At 36.6% G+C, this 16,268-nt stretch overlaps 1 protein-coding gene and 1 long non-coding RNA gene across 5 annotated transcripts; both read left to right on the plus strand.

Moving 5' to 3' along the window:
* The first annotated feature begins 2,269 nt into the window (after window positions 1–2,269).
* On the plus strand, window positions 2,270–15,143 carry LOC140811901 (monothiol glutaredoxin-S15, mitochondrial-like). Of its 4 annotated transcripts, XM_073170025.1 has the most exons (9): window positions 2,283–2,397; window positions 3,380–3,442; window positions 3,679–3,779; window positions 3,973–4,101; window positions 4,278–4,377; window positions 4,950–5,016; window positions 6,201–6,279; window positions 14,862–14,934; window positions 15,058–15,143. In XM_073170025.1, exons 3-8 carry the CDS (start codon window positions 3,714–3,716, stop codon window positions 14,910–14,912), a joined length of 492 nt encoding a protein of 163 aa, XP_073026126.1. In that variant the 5' UTR covers window positions 2,283–2,397; window positions 3,380–3,442; window positions 3,679–3,713; the 3' UTR covers window positions 14,913–14,934; window positions 15,058–15,143. The 4 variants fall into 4 exon arrangements, with proteins under 4 accessions (XP_073026125.1, XP_073026126.1, XP_073026123.1 ...); XM_073170024.1 differs by having other exon boundaries at window positions 2,270–2,397; window positions 3,415–3,442; window positions 14,862–15,143; XM_073170022.1 differs by having other exon boundaries at window positions 14,862–15,143.
* Window positions 6,289–8,714, plus strand: LOC140811903 (uncharacterized). Its single transcript, XR_012113566.1, has 2 exons — window positions 6,289–7,824; window positions 7,866–8,714. It is a non-coding gene; the product is annotated as an uncharacterized lncRNA (long non-coding RNA).
* Window positions 15,144–16,268: the final 1,125 nt, after the last annotated feature.

The following is a 16,268-nucleotide window of genomic DNA, read 5'->3' on the forward strand; positions in this document are numbered from 1 at the left end:
CTTCGAAACTTTCTGAAATTTGTGTCTGTGCTCTGCCGTGAGGGGGTGGGGTGTTTCTGAATTTTTAAATTGTGTGGTCGTGCAAGTGGTGCAAGGGAAAAAGAGTTTCTAAGCTTTGAATACTAATTAAACCACTAAATAGGCTTTAGGCCTATTAAGCCCCTAAATTAAGCCACTAGTACCAATTAGGATTTATTAAAATACTAACAAAGTTTTTCTTTTATTAAATATGTGAATTTATTAGCCGGGTTGCCAAAAAGCTCGTATTTTAGTTGAAAAACCAACACCGATAAAATTTACGTCCCGGCGTATAAAATCACCTCATAACCCTTATTTTCAAAAATAATACAAAAACATCCCCAAATTTGTAAATAATTAAAAACAACTATTTAATAAAAATCATTTTCTATTTTTCAGCCCTCGGTCTCCGTTCCTCGATCGCAACTCGAATAACCTTTAAAAATACATTTTAGTGCAATCATGTAGAAAAATATATTTTAAACATGTAATTATGCACAACATAATTAATTAATGCAATTAAAACATTTAATCAAAATACAAGGGAATTTAATAATTGCATGCATGTGGTTTACGTGGACCTTAAAATTTTCGGGGCGTTACATCCTTTGCTTAAAAGTGGCGTGAATCACTAGCGCTACGTTTGATGAAGGATCTGTGATTGTTGGTTCGAAGGAATCAAGTAAAAAAAATCGAAATGGTAGGCTAGAGACTCTCAGCTGTTTGAGTGTGTATTTAGTGTGTGTTTTAGGTGTCATTCACGTGGCTTGTGTTTGGGTGTGTGAGTTGCCAACTAATAAATACTTAAACATAGTTTAGGTTTAAACAAACTCTAATAAATAATTTACTTTAATTAGATAATTAAGTTAACCCCCAAGTTTTATTTAAAAATTTAAATACCAAGATCAAGATAAACTCCAACTTAAATGATTGATATTTCTAGCTTCAAAAATTGTCATAAAAAATTCTTAAATTTCCACTTAAATACTAATTAAATAAATAAATTAAGGCATAAAAATCATTATTAAATATTTCACAACAATTTCAAGATTTAAATCCTCACTTTTAAAAATTAATATTTTAAAATACTTAAAATCTTATAAATCGTCTAATAATTAAATTAGACCTTAAAATAGTAAAATTCGTAAATCATTTAAATTACTAATTTTCTTGGCTTAAAAATAAATATAACATTTAATCTTAGCACCTTAGTCGTCTCCGATCTCCTCCATTGGACTGACTTCGAATGTCCGGACATAAAATCCTTAATTTCGTGAATTCATGTAAAATTATGCAATTAATCATCTAATCATATTAAAATTTACCATTTATGCATTTCAATAAAATAAATAAACAATTTAACTAGTTTTCATTCATGCGGTTTACGCGGGCTAATTTTTTTTCGGGCGTTACATTTCGTGAATTTGAAGATAGAGTAGAATTTGGTTTTGAAGAACCACATCTAAGCGCAATTTATACATCGTCATATTTCACAAAGTGCAATAGTTTATGGATTTACATAAAAAGAATAACAAAAATTGAAAATAATGAGATCAATCTTCTGACAAAATTATCACCTACATTAACTTTTGACAAATCAGTGTACAAGAAAAAGAGTCAATCCCCATGTGATTTTTCATAACAAGGTTTTAATTAGACAGTTATAAAGCAACAAGGAATTTCGTACTCTTTTATTTTCCTTCACTAGGATTTGTCCCACTTGGTTTTTCTTAGTAATATTTTAATAATACACATTCATCGCATATTCATTGTCATGAGGACATCAGAATAAAGTATCCATTGTTTTACTCTTTTTCTTTCGCTCAATTTTTTTTTAATCATATGGTTTTACTATGTTTTTTATCCCAATGAGTTTTCCTAGTAAGGTTTTTAACGAGCCAATATAAAAATACGTAATGAAGAAATCATTGTATCAGGATCATCATTACAAGGGGAGTGATTAAAATATTGAAAATTATGTGCGATGGTGTATGTAATGATGAAATTATTTTTGGATTATTTTCAAAGAAATTCTATAAACATGTCTCTCAATTTGTGAAGTAGATGCAGAAGTGAGTGGAAAAAATTTTATAAAGTGTGTAGTTTAATATGTTTTGTGAGTTTGAGATTTTATTTTTAACTGTAAATTTTTTACTTTAACTATAAAAAACTAATCCTAAAATTACTTGAAAGGACTAAATTGAAATTATTGGAAATATCGGAATGAATTTGTAAATAAATATCAAGGGCTTTTTGGTACAAGTGACACGAAATCCTTCTGAAATGCTCTGACTGCCTCGTGTTTCACCATCTTTGCTGAAGTGCTGATGCGGTGGAAAATATTCGGCCTTAGCGAATCTATCCAAATCAATATTCTGGGTTAGAATCTTGCTCTCACATTTGTAATTCTTAGTCAATTTACCTTTTTCACTGTTCTGTTGTTCGTGTTTCGAATTGGAATCGTGCTGTGTTCTGCATGTGATGAATTTGTTGGCTTTGATGAACTAGGGTTGATCGTTACCGGTGCTTGATTTTTCATGTGGATTTCTGATCTTGCAATGAATAATTTTTTCTCGGGGATAAGGGTCTGTTTGATATTCCTGAGTAGTAGTTGCGTTGCTCCAGCTGCGTTTTTTTTTTTTTTTTTGGGGGGGGGGGGGAGAAAAAGGAAATCTTTACGTTTCTACATGAAGCAAGGATTTTTTTGGGGTGTATCTTCATTCTCGTTCTAGGATTTTCTATGAATTACTAATGGTTTTTTCAAATCTCTGTTAAGATTCATGATCAATATAAAGTATGAAATAATAAAGTGTAGAGTTTGCATTTTGTAATAAATGATTTCTCGTTCTTACGACTTTCATTGTGACTTTGTGAGTGACTCTTTTAAGAATGGTTTGGATGATGCAATTGGTTCATTTGAATCAAAATTGCAATATTATGCCCTAAAAGGGCAATTAATTTTTTTAACAAATTTGTTGTTTCCCTGCATTTTAAGATTAAGTAAGTCCTAGAACTTAAGAAACTTCTGTTTTGTTTAACTCTGTACTGGAGGCGGTGGTTCTACTATGTCTTCGTAACAATTTAAATTTTAAGCGTTTCTTTAGGAACCAAGGATGTGTTGATTTTTAAATAATTAGTTTGAATAGATACATGACTTTGTTTCATATAGTTAAAGACCGCATGGAAACATATCAGTTTGTTGTGCTATTGTTTGTAACCATGTATTGTTTTTGTTTGTTATCACTGTATGCTGTAAGATGTTACTGTTTTAATTCTGTAACTAGTGTTTTTATACTATTCTGTGCTACATGGTGATGCTTTATTGACATCTTGATTCTTAACTGGGACTTTGAAAAAATAGTCTGTCATTAGTTTTCTGATTTGGGCTTGGGACAGGAAGGGGACGGCTGTCGGTTGCTTTCAGGTATGCTGCTGACTTAAAAAGAAAGAGCTATTTATTCTTTGAATTGCCTTTATTTAATTATGAAATGTGATATCTTAACCATTAACGTGAAACTTGAACTTGTGTAGCACATTAAATGTGTAACTTTGTCTAATCTTGAAGTTTATGGCTTATCCATTGTAAATTTCTATTGCTATGTCTTGGTGCAAATTTTCCTAGTATCTGAAACATTTTTATTTATTTGATACTTTATGCAGCTATAAGAGGGTGACACTGAACTAAGCACACAAATATGGTGAGGTTATTGGCTAATATAATTCGTAGAGGTGTTGCACCTTTTCCAGTCTCGGGTTTGACTGTAAGTGTATACGTTTTTTCACTTGGATCACCCTCTTCCAAAATTTCTCAAGTGTTTCATAACTTTTTAAATTTAGATTCTTGGGCCTTGGCTACTGGTACAAAGGCTATTTAGACTCTTATCATCTATTTGTATGGATGAGTCTCTTTCTGACTGCCAAATTTCATCTAATGTTGTTTTATTCCTGTTGTAGGCATCTGGTTCTTTCTACCAGAGCATTCTTCGTTTTTCTACCGGTGTGCCTGATGACACGCATGAAGATTTTAGACCCACTATTAAAACTGAGAGTTCTGGCCTTTCTATAAAAGACATAGTCGAGCAGGTACACTGTGTCATGTTTTTTTATTCAATCCCTAATATAATAAAGTACTTGTACTTGGTTCACAATTTCTTTATCCTTTATTTTCTTTTCTTATTGTCCAATTAGGCATTTTCAATAGCTTGCCTTATGTGCACAAGGGTTGACATCTGTATGGTTATGCTATCTTTGATTCACAGGATTTGAAGGAAAACCCTGTGATGATATACATGAAAGGGGTGCCTGATCTTCCCCGATGTGGATTTAGTGCATTAGCAGTGAGAGTTTTGAAAGAATATAGTAAGAAATGCAAACTTTTGAAATTTTTAAATGCTCAATTTATTGTGTTTAATTGCAATTTTGTATAGTTGTTTTCATTCGTCTTTCTTTAATTCGTTCATCCATCTCGATCTTGTTATCCAAAAGGGTTCTTAGCCTAATCCTACTCTTTTTTGCAATTTCTGCTATTTATTTTAATTTACATATAATAGGGGTTTCTGCATAAATCCCGCCTTGGATTTGGCAGATTTCGTCGGAAATAAAGTGCTCTTTCTTTTTTGATATCAAATCAAAGTTTTAATCCTGAATTTTAACGTTGCTTGGAGGTCGGTGGATTCCATAATGAAATGTTATGATATATTTGAAATCTTCGTATGATGGCTGATCATCTCTTCTTTGAATTATATGCAAGAGATTGATTTATTAGCCATACGGTTTTTTATTAATCATTTTTTGTAACTTAGCTGAACTGGGTTCATTTGCTAAACCAAAAGTGATATGCTCATTATGTTTTAAACTGTCTTCACGTGGAATGATTGTTTCTGCTACACTTTTATGCTCGACCCTGTTATCAGTTGAAATGGGCTTTGCAGATGTTCCATTAAGTGCCAGAAATATATTAGAAGACCTTGAACTAAAGAATGCTGTAAAAGCTTTCAGGTAATTTATTACGGTTCATGTTTTTATTAGTGGGAATAACTGAATGGCTAGAATTTTTAATTTATGCAATATCAACTTTGAAAGAAACTATGGCTACTGAAAAAAACATTTTACCACCACCATTATGCGGCTTCCCTGATTTTCCCTTCACCCATATAGTTATTATTAATAGTTAATAGTTCAAGTACTCGCTCTTGGATGTGCGCTGATGTGTATATATGTTTTTTTAGAGTAAATGAGCATTTATTTGTAATTGTAATAAATTGCATATACTTTTTTAATGAAAGATAAATTACATATTTTTTACGTGTGTTTGGGCCTCATGTTGAAATGGTTGTGCGAGATTCTGATTGCAACTTTACCGGGCACAACATAATGGCATATATTACTTTCCTGGGTATCCTCCGAAGTTCTTCACAAGCATAGTTGTGAAAAGCGCTCGCCTCGCTCGCTTAAGCGCGAAGCGAGGCGAGGCGACCTTGCTGCGCTTCGGATTGTGCCGAAGCGCAGCAGGTGGATCAAGCGCACGCTTCAGTGCGCTTGGCCTGAGAAATTCTGAGCGATCCAATTGCGCTTCAGCCCACTTTTGTTTTTTAAATTTTTTCCAAGTCAAAATTTAGCCCTAGTCCAGCTCCAAAGTAAGCCCAGCCCATTTATATGAAAATCCCTATCATTACGTTGTCTCTCTGCTGAAGTCCACTGTTTCTTGTTGCTTTTGTGGGTGAGTCTTCTCTGCCTCTGCCTTGTCGCCGCCGATCCGCCGCCGCCGCCGATCCGCCGCGCCGCCGCCGCCCATTTGAAAGACTTTTTATTTTATTGATAATATTTCGTTTGGAAGAAGAAGATGACGAATATAATGACATTTGATTTATCTATCACATTTTCAAAGACTCTTTATTTTATTTTGAGTTTTTTGATAATATTTTGTTTATTGCGCTTTTTTCCGTAAAGCGTGCGCTTCGCTTTGCGCTTGAAGCCCCAAGAAACTTGAGCGCTTTTTTGCGCCTCGCGCTTTTGACAACTATGTTCACAAGACTTGGTTCTACACTAGTTTGCACAGTCTCATATGCCATCTTGTTCTCTTTACCTATTACATATTCTTGGAAAAAAATTAGAGACGCGTTCTTTGTCTTATTATTTCAGAAATTATGTTATATAATAACACATGCCACAATTTATTGCAGCCACTGGCCGACATTCCCTCAAATATTCATCAATGGGGATTTCGTTGGAGGATCTGATATCATTCTTAACATGCATCAGGTTCGCCTTTTCTTCTTAGATTTTCAAATCCAGGATAGTTACAACTCTTGTTCAAAAAACTTTACCACCAAAACGTATTTGATGCTGCATTACATCCATGTGATAACTTTGGTCCTTAGTGTTGCCCAGTGTTCTAAAAGGTGGCCATCGACCACCCCGCCTTTGCCTTAAGCGGTTTGTAGACAGTAGAAAATGAGTAGTGGCGGCAAGGCAATCAAAGACAAATATTTTTAAAAAAATTGATTATTAATGCAGTACACTTTCTCTTCTAAATCATAATAGCTCCACCAACCCAATCATCCACACTCCCCCTCCTTCTGCCTCGAACCACCCACCATCGCTGCCGCTAACCGCCCACTGCCACCTACTAAACTTGTTGAAGAGATTAAATATAATCAAGATATATCTTTTTTATCAGAGCTTGAATCGATAAGCTTATTTATGCTTAAGCATCATTTAATTAAATATATTACATAAAAAAATGATGATTATTTGTACTTGCATTGCATGATTATATATAATTATGTATAAAAATAGTAAAAAAAAAAAAAAAATCAACCGCCTAGGCAGTAGAGGCGGCAAGGGTCGTTGACCGCCCGCATACCACCATTTACGACACCGGTGTTGCCAAAATTGGACATTTTACATTCCTACCATCATATTCAGTCCAATTTCTTAAGGTGATGTAGCGTCCTTACCTGAGCCACTACTAAAAACAAACTAATAAACATGAAACATTAAACTTAATAACAGAATTAAACAGCGGAAACCAAATACTTAATCATCTTACAAGCCAAACGAAAACAGAACAATAATAGCAGTCTTAAACATTAATACTACCATATCGAAAGACATAATTCTGAACGAGAAAACGATAAATCACATAAAACCTCCACTAGATCACCACCGAAAACCTAACTGCTCTAGCCACTGCCCTGGCCGTCCGAACCGTTCAACCTAAGACCTGTCCTCGTAGAATGGGGTGTCCAACATGAAAACAAGGACGTGAGCGACAATCGCCCAATACGACAACGTACGAGTATACAAACTGATATGATGAATGCGAACTGCAATATGCTCGGATATCAAGGATCTAGTCAAGAATCTCATGCTCAGTCTAGAGGCGCCTGAGTGTGTAGTCTTTGATCTGTCTTATGCATGTTTTGGCTCCCACACTCATCATCAAGACGTGGACCTACAATGTCCAGGTCATCAGAGCCCGCGGGTCCCGTCGGGTACTATAGCTCTCGATGCCCCATCATCCACAATATATAATAAGGCTGAGCGGCCTCAACAAACGAGGTATATCTTAAAATATATCAGGCTCAACATGATATGTCACGCATAATATGCCAAAGTAGTAAAACATGTATCATGCAACAGATAAATATGCAACATATAAGTGTGTATACTAAACTTGGATATCTCAGTCAGTACATCACGTACCTTACTAAAACAATATGACAGAAAGCTCTGAACCTAAACAATACTAACATAATAAAATCACTATCAAACCAGATCCTGAATTACCAAACATACTACAAGGTTCTCCCTAATGATCCTTAAATCGCTACTTAAGGCTTTAGGATTATTCCTGCGTCCGTCGTCAGCCTGCTGATGATGTCTTGATCTCAGTTCACCGACCCCTCCTCGAGTCAACACTAACTCCGAAACTTCCCGACACCAAAGTGCCCTAGAAACTGGCTAGAAAACCTAATGTATATGGCTAGAACTTTCTCTGAAGAATGCGGTGTAAGAAACAAAAAGAATCAGCTTCCATTTATAGGCTGCATCCGAAGTAGTTCAGAAATCCGAATCAAGCTTATCTGCCACGTGTCAGAATCTCATTTGTCTAGATTGATTTCTCGGGATAATGTAATCTAAAGTAGATCGGGTTGTCCATTTTAAATTCGATGAATCCCAACAGCTTGATCCTGAATTATCAATTCCTTAATAATCCTTAATTAACAACTATTTAATAATCTCTTAATTTGTACTTCATTCAAAATAAAGATTCGGGTCATTACATCCTCTCCTCCTTCCATAGATCGAGACATAATTTATGACCACTAACTCCGAAACTTCCCGACACCAAAGTGCCCTAGAAACTGGCTAGAAAACCTAAGGTATATGGCTAGAACTTTCTCTGAAGAATGCGGTGTAAGAAACAAAAGGAATCAGCTTCCATTTATAGGCTGCATCCGAAGTAGTTCAGAAAATCCGAATCAAGCTTATCTGCCACGTGTCAGAATCTCATTTGTCTAGATGGATTTCTCGGGATAATGTAATCTGAAGTAGATCGGGTTGTCCATTTTAAATTCGGTGAATCCCAACTGCTTGATCCTGAATTATCAGTTCCTTAATAATGCTTCATTAACAACTATTTAATTATCTCTTAATTTGTACTTCATTCAAAATAAAGATTCGGGTCATTACATCCTCTCCTCCTTACAAAGATTTCGTCCTCGAAATCAGGACTGAAGTACAATACAACTGAATAAAATACAAATCATGATTACAAAGATACAATTCAAAACAAATGTGGATACTCCGAGCGCATACAACTTTCTAACTCCCAAATCGCCTCTGCAGTACCTCGGCATTGCCATTGCACTAGAACAAGTGGAATGGTCTTGTTTCTGAGCCTTTCCTCTTTCTTACCCAGGATTAAAAGCGGCTGCTCGACATAAGTCAAGTCTTCTTCAAGTTAAACATCTGTCAGACCAAGAACGTGCGATTCATCTACGACATACCGTCGTAGCAACAATACATGAAAGACATCATGAATGCTGGACAAATACGGCGGCAAAGCCAATCGATATGCCAAATTTCTAACACATTCCAAGATCTCAAAAGGTTTGATGAATCATGGGGTTAATTTTCCCTTGAATCCAAATCTCATCATCCTGCGTAATGGTGAAACTTTAATTAAAATTTTTTCCCCCTGACTGAACTGTAGAGGTCTACGCTTGATATTCGCGTAACTCGATTGACGATCTTGTGCAATTTTATTTCTCTTCTTGATCAATTCCACTACGTCAATCGCTTGTTGCACTAATTCAGGTATTTGCCCTTGTCGTTCTTCTACTTCGTCCCAAAACAATGGAGTACGACAACGTCTACCATATAATGCTTCGAACGGAGCCATACCAATGCTGCTGTGGTAGCTATTGTTATATGCAAACTCTACAAGCGACAGATGATCATGCCATGCTGGTCCAAAATCCAGAGCACAAACACACAACATGTCCTCGAGTGTCTGAATAGTCCTCTCAGACGGACCATCAGTCTCTGGATGATAAGCAGTACTCAGACTCAATGTCGTTCTCAACGCTTTTTGAAAACTTCCTCAGAACCTTGAGGTAAAGCGTGGATCTCTGTCACTGACTATACTTGTTGGCACTCCATGATATTTAAGAATCTTTTGGATGTATAGTCTTGTCATGCGATCGAAACTATATTCCCGACTGTACGGAATGAAATGTGCTGACTTAGTCAGTCAGTCCAAAACAATCCAAATGACATCACCATTCTTAGAAGACAACGGCAAGTGGGTCACAAAATCCATCGTCACATGTTCCCACTTCCGCTCAGGGATAAGAAGATTCTGAAATAATCCTCATGGTCGATGATGTTTAGCTTTCACTTGCTGACAAACCAAACATTTGGCTACAAAATGATAATCACTTTTGGTCTTCAAATCCTTATGCATTTTCATGCTTCTAGGGTGGATAATCAATTTACTCCAATGGGCTCGAGATAAAATCTCGTCTCTTAATTTAGAATCTTCTAGAACTACGATATTTCCTGACAGACACAAAATTCCATCTGTTTGGAACGCAAAACCAGATGTGTTGTCTCCGTTAGCTAACCTTGCTAGCCTTTTCACTTTCGGGTCAGAAAATTGAGCTTTTCTAATTTTGGCATACAACGTCGGTTGAGATAAAATGCTCGTTACTCGAATGTGTTCCATTCCTTTCTTACGACAAAAGTGAAATCCCTGAGAACAACAATCATGGATTACACTTGATATGAAACTTGTCTGAAGTGCAGATAATCTCACCTTGCGACTAAGAGTATCAACTGTAAGATTCGCTGATCTTCGATGATACTTGATTTCGCAATCATAATCATTTAATAAATCCATCCATCTTCTTTGGCGCATATTCAACTCTGCTTGAGTGAAGATATATTTCAAACTCTTGTGATCTGTAAAAATCTCAAATCTCTCTCTGTAGAGATAATGTCGTCAGATCTTCAAAGCAAACATAATCGCTGCCAATTCCAGATCGTGAACTGGATAATTCTCTTCACGCTTCTTCAACTATCTAGATGCATATGCAATCACATGACCATTGGGGTTAAAACACACCCAAGTCCTTGAAGTGATGCATCAATGTACACAATGTACCCTCCTGATCTAGATGGCAGAGCTAAAACTGGTGCAATTGTCAAACGTGAGGCAGTTCGTTGAAACTATTTTCGTGATCATGTGTCCATTCGAACTGCACATTCTTACACATCAGATGTGTCAATGGTTTGGAAATTTGAGAAAATTCTGAGATGAATCTCCGATAACAACCTGTCAAACCTAGAAAACTTCTTATCTCTTGAGCTGATTCCGGTCGTGCCCAACTCAACACAGCTTCGATCTTGCTAGGATCCTAGCAATACTGATCTCGGCTTGACAACAACGATTCACTAATTCTTCGTACGAAGTAGGATTGTCACAGATAGAAACCCGATAAAAAATCTCCTGGTTCAAACCATTCAAAAAGTGAGAATTTTTTGTTGTATAATTCTTACTGATGTGAGGAGCGTACGACAACAGATCCGTAAAACGCTTTTGGTAATCCTCAATGCTCGAATCTCCTTGCTTAATGGTCAATAGTTCCATCTCCTTCGCCTGACGAAGAGCTGGCGAAAAGTGAGGATTGATGAATACCTGACGGAAATGTTCCCAACGAATCCGCCCATGCTGCTGAACTAGAATTGTAGAAACAGGTTTCCACCATTTCTGAGTTTTTCCTTGGATCATAAAATCGGCTACCTCCATCTTCTCATCCTCGTCATAGTGCAGCACTCGAAAACACTGCTCCATGATATCGACCAAAGTTTCGGCAACATCAGCATCTATGTTGCACGGATACCTTAAATTTTTTTTTGAAGTATCGGATACGGATACGACACGGATACGGATACGACACGCGGATACGCGTGTCGGATACCTCAAAATCCGTATCGTTGACTTTGTTTAGGGTTGACCAGCCGGATACGTTTTGGACACGGCGAGGACACACCATGGATACACCATGGATACACAGTGGATACGTTTGGGGCAAAATTGCAAATATTTAAAAGTTTTTAGGGGTTAATTAAAAAAATTAAAATTTCTAGGTACTAAAAAAGAAAATAATTTAAAATAAATTGAGCTGGACTTTTAAATCCCTAAATATATTTGTCCATCTCTTTCATTCCATTTCTGATCAAGCGGCTCTCAATTCAACCGATATGGATGTTTGATTTTTAATTGCTTAAGATGAATTTTGTATTTAATATTTTGTACTTAAGATATCATAATTAATGAAATATTACATCTATCTCCATAATTCTTACTTTTCAATACTAAATTTATATAAATATATATATATATATAATATTTGTATATATTTTAATGATTGTCGTATCCTAGCCGTATCATGTCTTATATTTTCAAAATTTGAGGTGTCGCCGTATCCGTATCGTATTCGATACGATACTCGTACCCGTATCCATGCAACATAGATCAGCATTCTCATCTCCGGTCAACGGTGGATGTCCAATCTTCATGAAATCCATAATGCTGACAGGGTTCCTACGTCTTCTTTCATTATGATCTCAATGACGCCTTCTGTCACGTTCTCTACGACGATGATCTCGGCCAGCCTCATCGTCGCCATAACGGCCATGTCCCACACTTCCGTGAATGCTTCCATCTCCTGACATTTGAAAGGAAACCAAAATCAACCTCTAATCCTCAAAACAGAATTAGAAATGTCCCAAAAATCTTTGCATGCTCTGATACCACCAAATGTAGCGCCTTTATCCGAGCCACTACTAAACAGACTAATAAACATGCAACATTACACTTAATAACAATGAAACAGCGGAAACCAAATACTTAATCATCTTACAACCCAAACGAAAACACAATAATAATAGCAGTCTTAAACATGAATACAACCTTATCGAAAGACATAATTCTGAACGAGAAAATGATAAACCACATAAAACCTCAACTGGATCACCACCGAAAACCCAACTGCTCTAGCCACAGCCCTGGCCGTCCGAACCGTCAAACCTAAGACCTTCCCCGTGGAATGCGGTGTCCAAGATGAGAACAAGGACGTGAGCGACAATCGCCCAATACGAGAATGTATGAGTATACAAATTGATGTGATGCATTTCGAAATGCAGTATGCTCGGATATCAAGGATCAAGTCAAGAATCTCATGCTCAGTCTAGAGGCGCCTGAATGTGTATTCTCTGATCTGCCTTAGGCATGTTTTGGTTCCCACACTCTTTCATCAAGACCTGGACCTACAATATCCAGGTCATCAGAGCCCGTGGGTCCCGTCGGACACTGTAGCTCTCGATGTCCATCATTCACAATATAGAATATGGCTGAGCGACCCCAACAAACGAGGTATATCCAAGGTTACAAAATTCGTTAGGCGTTAGTCGGGCGCCAGCCCAGCGCCTAGGCCGCCTAGGCGGGGACTAGGCGCCGCTAATCGGATTCTACGATATCAAAGATTCAAAACAATATAAATCATATACTAGAACATTAACACAATAACATCAAATTTAAAATATATTCAAAATATTCCCAACATAGTCTAATGTGTCATCTCAATAAAATAAAAAAGAATTCAGACTTCTTCCAAAATTCACAATAAAATAGTCTAATGTGTCATCACAAATTTACTCCACTTCTTTTTCAGATATAAAATCATTTTGGAACGAGGAGTGTTTCTGGATCGAGGATGCCTACTGGAATGAAAAGTGCTTTGGGAAATAACGATAAGAAAGAAACGCAGCAGCCCAAACAGAAAAGCATCATACCTAGTGGGCCAATTTTTTTTTTTAAATGGGCTTCTTACCGGATCATTGAATTTTGAAGCCCAAATTTTTTTTAAAAAAAAAAAACAAGCCCACCTAGGCGCCCAGCCTCCGCCTAGGCGCGCCCAGGCCCACCTAGCGCCTGGGCTGGCCGCCTAGCACCTTATCGGTGCGGCAGGCCTCCGCCTAGCGCTTAGGCGGGCGCCTAAGGCGCATTTTAGAACACTGGGTATATCTCATAAGATATCAGGCTCAACATGATATGCCATGCATAATATGCCAAAACAGTAAAACATGTATTATGCAACAGATAAATATGCAGCATATAAGTGTGTATATTGCGCTTGGATATCTCAGTCAGTACATCACGTACCTCACTAACAGAAAGCTCTAAACCTAGACAATATCAACACAATGAAATCACTATCAAAATATATCTTGAATTACCAAACATACTACAAGGTTCGCCTAATGATCCTTAAATCACTATTTAAGACTTTAGGATTATACCTGCGGCCGTCGTCAGCCCGCTGATGATGTCTAAATCTCAGTTCATCGACCCCTGCTCAAGTCGACACTAGCTCCGAAACTTTCCGAATCCCGACACCAAAGTGCCCTAGAAACTGGCTAAAAAACTTAAGGTATATGGCTAGAACTCTCTCTGAAGAATGCGGTGTAAGAAACAAAAGAAATCAGCTTCCATTTATTGGCTGCATCCGAATTAGTTCAGAAAATTCGGTGGATCCCAACAGCTTGATCCTGAATTATCAATTCCTTAATTATGTTTAATTAACAACTCTTTAATTATCTTAATTTGTACTTCATTCGAAATAAATATTCAGGTCATTACAGGTGGTGTTTGCATGTGATGTAAACTTGGGGTTCATACACTTGCTTTTCATCCCTAATGTTTACCACTAAGTATTTGGTCCCCTTTGTTTCACAAATGGCAAAATTAATCTCTCATTTTAATTGAGAAAATTAATAGAAATTGAGCCAAGTTGCTAAAAGAATATTGGCGAAGTTGTGACAAAAATTGATTTGAAAAGAAACTATAGTTCGCTTATAAAAATGTTCAAATTCAGGTTGAAGAGTGTGTTAATGTTAGGAAGGTGAGTGATGGTATTGATACATATTGTCTATTTTTTATGCCATAATGAGGGATCAATCCTGCTACATGAATCAAATGGAGGACTGAATTTGTTTGTGGTAACATTCAGAACAAAATATACAATTAGCCGTTGAGACCGTGTTAGGGACACCAATTGCCTATTCTTGATACAATGGTGGATCAATTCTGTTACTCGAATAAAGGAACCAAAGTTGTTTGTGGTATTCACACAACTCTACTTTGAAACCCTTTTAGGTGCCTGATTAGTCTGGCTCCATGTAGATATCGAAGCCCTGCATGCTTGTTTGTCTTAATTTTCTGGTCAAAGAGCTCTAAAACCTTCTTCTTCCTTTTGTTTTCCCATACGCAGACTGGTGAATTGAAGGAAAAATTGAACGACGTTGCGGAAAAAAATAAATAAGCAGCGGCTTGCCTAGTGAGTGGTAGGTATATATTTGTTTCTGTAAGATGAAACCATGCTTACTCTTTTACTTGTACCACCTATCATTTTATGAATAAGGGAATAATTGGCAGCAACAAGCAAATGTGGTGGCTGTCTTTTGCAGAAGTAATTTCTTGCAATTTGATTTTGTGGATGGTTCTGAGAAGAGACATTTTCACTTTCAGCAAAAGAGAATTTTAATTTGTTACAGATTTCTCATGTCATGTTTTGAGGTGCTTTGAAATATGATTCCAATTTTTTTTGGCGTCACCCCCTGAGCTGTTTACCTTGGGATAAAAATATCTTTGCAGTCGAATTTGGATATGGAGACGTGAATCTTATGTCATTGCATCACAACAAATAAAAAATTGTTGTCAATAAACAGAGTGGAAGAGTTCACAATGATGTAGCAACATTATAAACTATACATTAGTTAGAAAGACAGTAGTGTAATCAAAGTAACCAAAAAAGTGAGGTCCCTATTGGATTGATGTGGATTTGATTTGGAGGATGAAATGTGAGAAATGGATTTCAAATATCTTTGCAGTCAGAATTTGGATATATGAAATTCACCATAATTTTAATGAAATGCTTGACTTTATGGATATTGAATTTGAAATTCCCTTGAATGTAGTTCATTGAAACAAGTCAGAGAATTTGAATGGATTTTTTATCCATGAATCCAAGCACAAAATAATATTGATTTCTCTAAAGCAACATATAACTCGATTTTATGTTAAGAATTTTAGCCATGGGATAGATGTTACCTTGAGGCTGCATTTGCGTCCAATTGTTCTTATTAATTCTCATGTGTAAGGTCTAAAAAAATCATAGACTTCACATATTATAATGTGGATTGTAGTATACGCACTTTCCTAAGGGTAAGTTGAACTCGATCCACCGTCATGTTGTCACTTATGGTTGTGTCCATTTCAGTCCGAATTAAATGAAGTTTTATTTTATAAAATATATCCCGTTCTAAAATTTAATATTATTTAATAAACGACAAATGTTGTATAGGCTTGTTGGCATGATTAAATAATTAATCTAGGGGTCAACATACATAGAATTTGGAGCAAATAGGGTGATCGGAATTCACAAGCGCGATAAAATAGTGCCCCAACGCCGGGCAGAACGCAGCGTGCATTGGAATCCTTCCGGCACAACTTCTTGCATGTGGGCTCGCATTCTATCGTCACGTTTGCGACTGCACTGAATTTCTGATATTACTTTGTAGTAATATGGCGACTCCTGTTGGCGGTCTCTTCGACTACTAATTGTGCTCTAGACTACAGCACAAAATTTCGAAACATATATTCGTCGCCGAACGAAAAT

This window comes from Primulina eburnea, chromosome 14 (assembly GCF_022965805.1).
Source record: "Primulina eburnea isolate SZY01 chromosome 14, ASM2296580v1, whole genome shotgun sequence".
In the NCBI taxonomy this organism is placed as follows: Eukaryota; Viridiplantae; Streptophyta; class Magnoliopsida; order Lamiales; family Gesneriaceae; genus Primulina; species Primulina eburnea.

Bases quoted from the DNA above. Each gene is read 5' to 3' on its own strand.
- LOC140811901 (XM_073170024.1), top strand. From the start codon at position 3,714: ATGGTGAGGTTATTGGCTAATATAATTCGTAGAGGTGTTGCACCTTTT. The intron at 3,780-3,972 runs GTAAGTGTATAC...TTCCTGTTGTAG, and splicing joins TTCCAGTCTCGGGTTTGACT to GCATCTGGTTCTTTCTACCA. The intron at 5,017-6,200 runs GTAATTTATTAC...AATTTATTGCAG, and splicing joins AATGCTGTAAAAGCTTTCAG to CCACTGGCCGACATTCCCTC.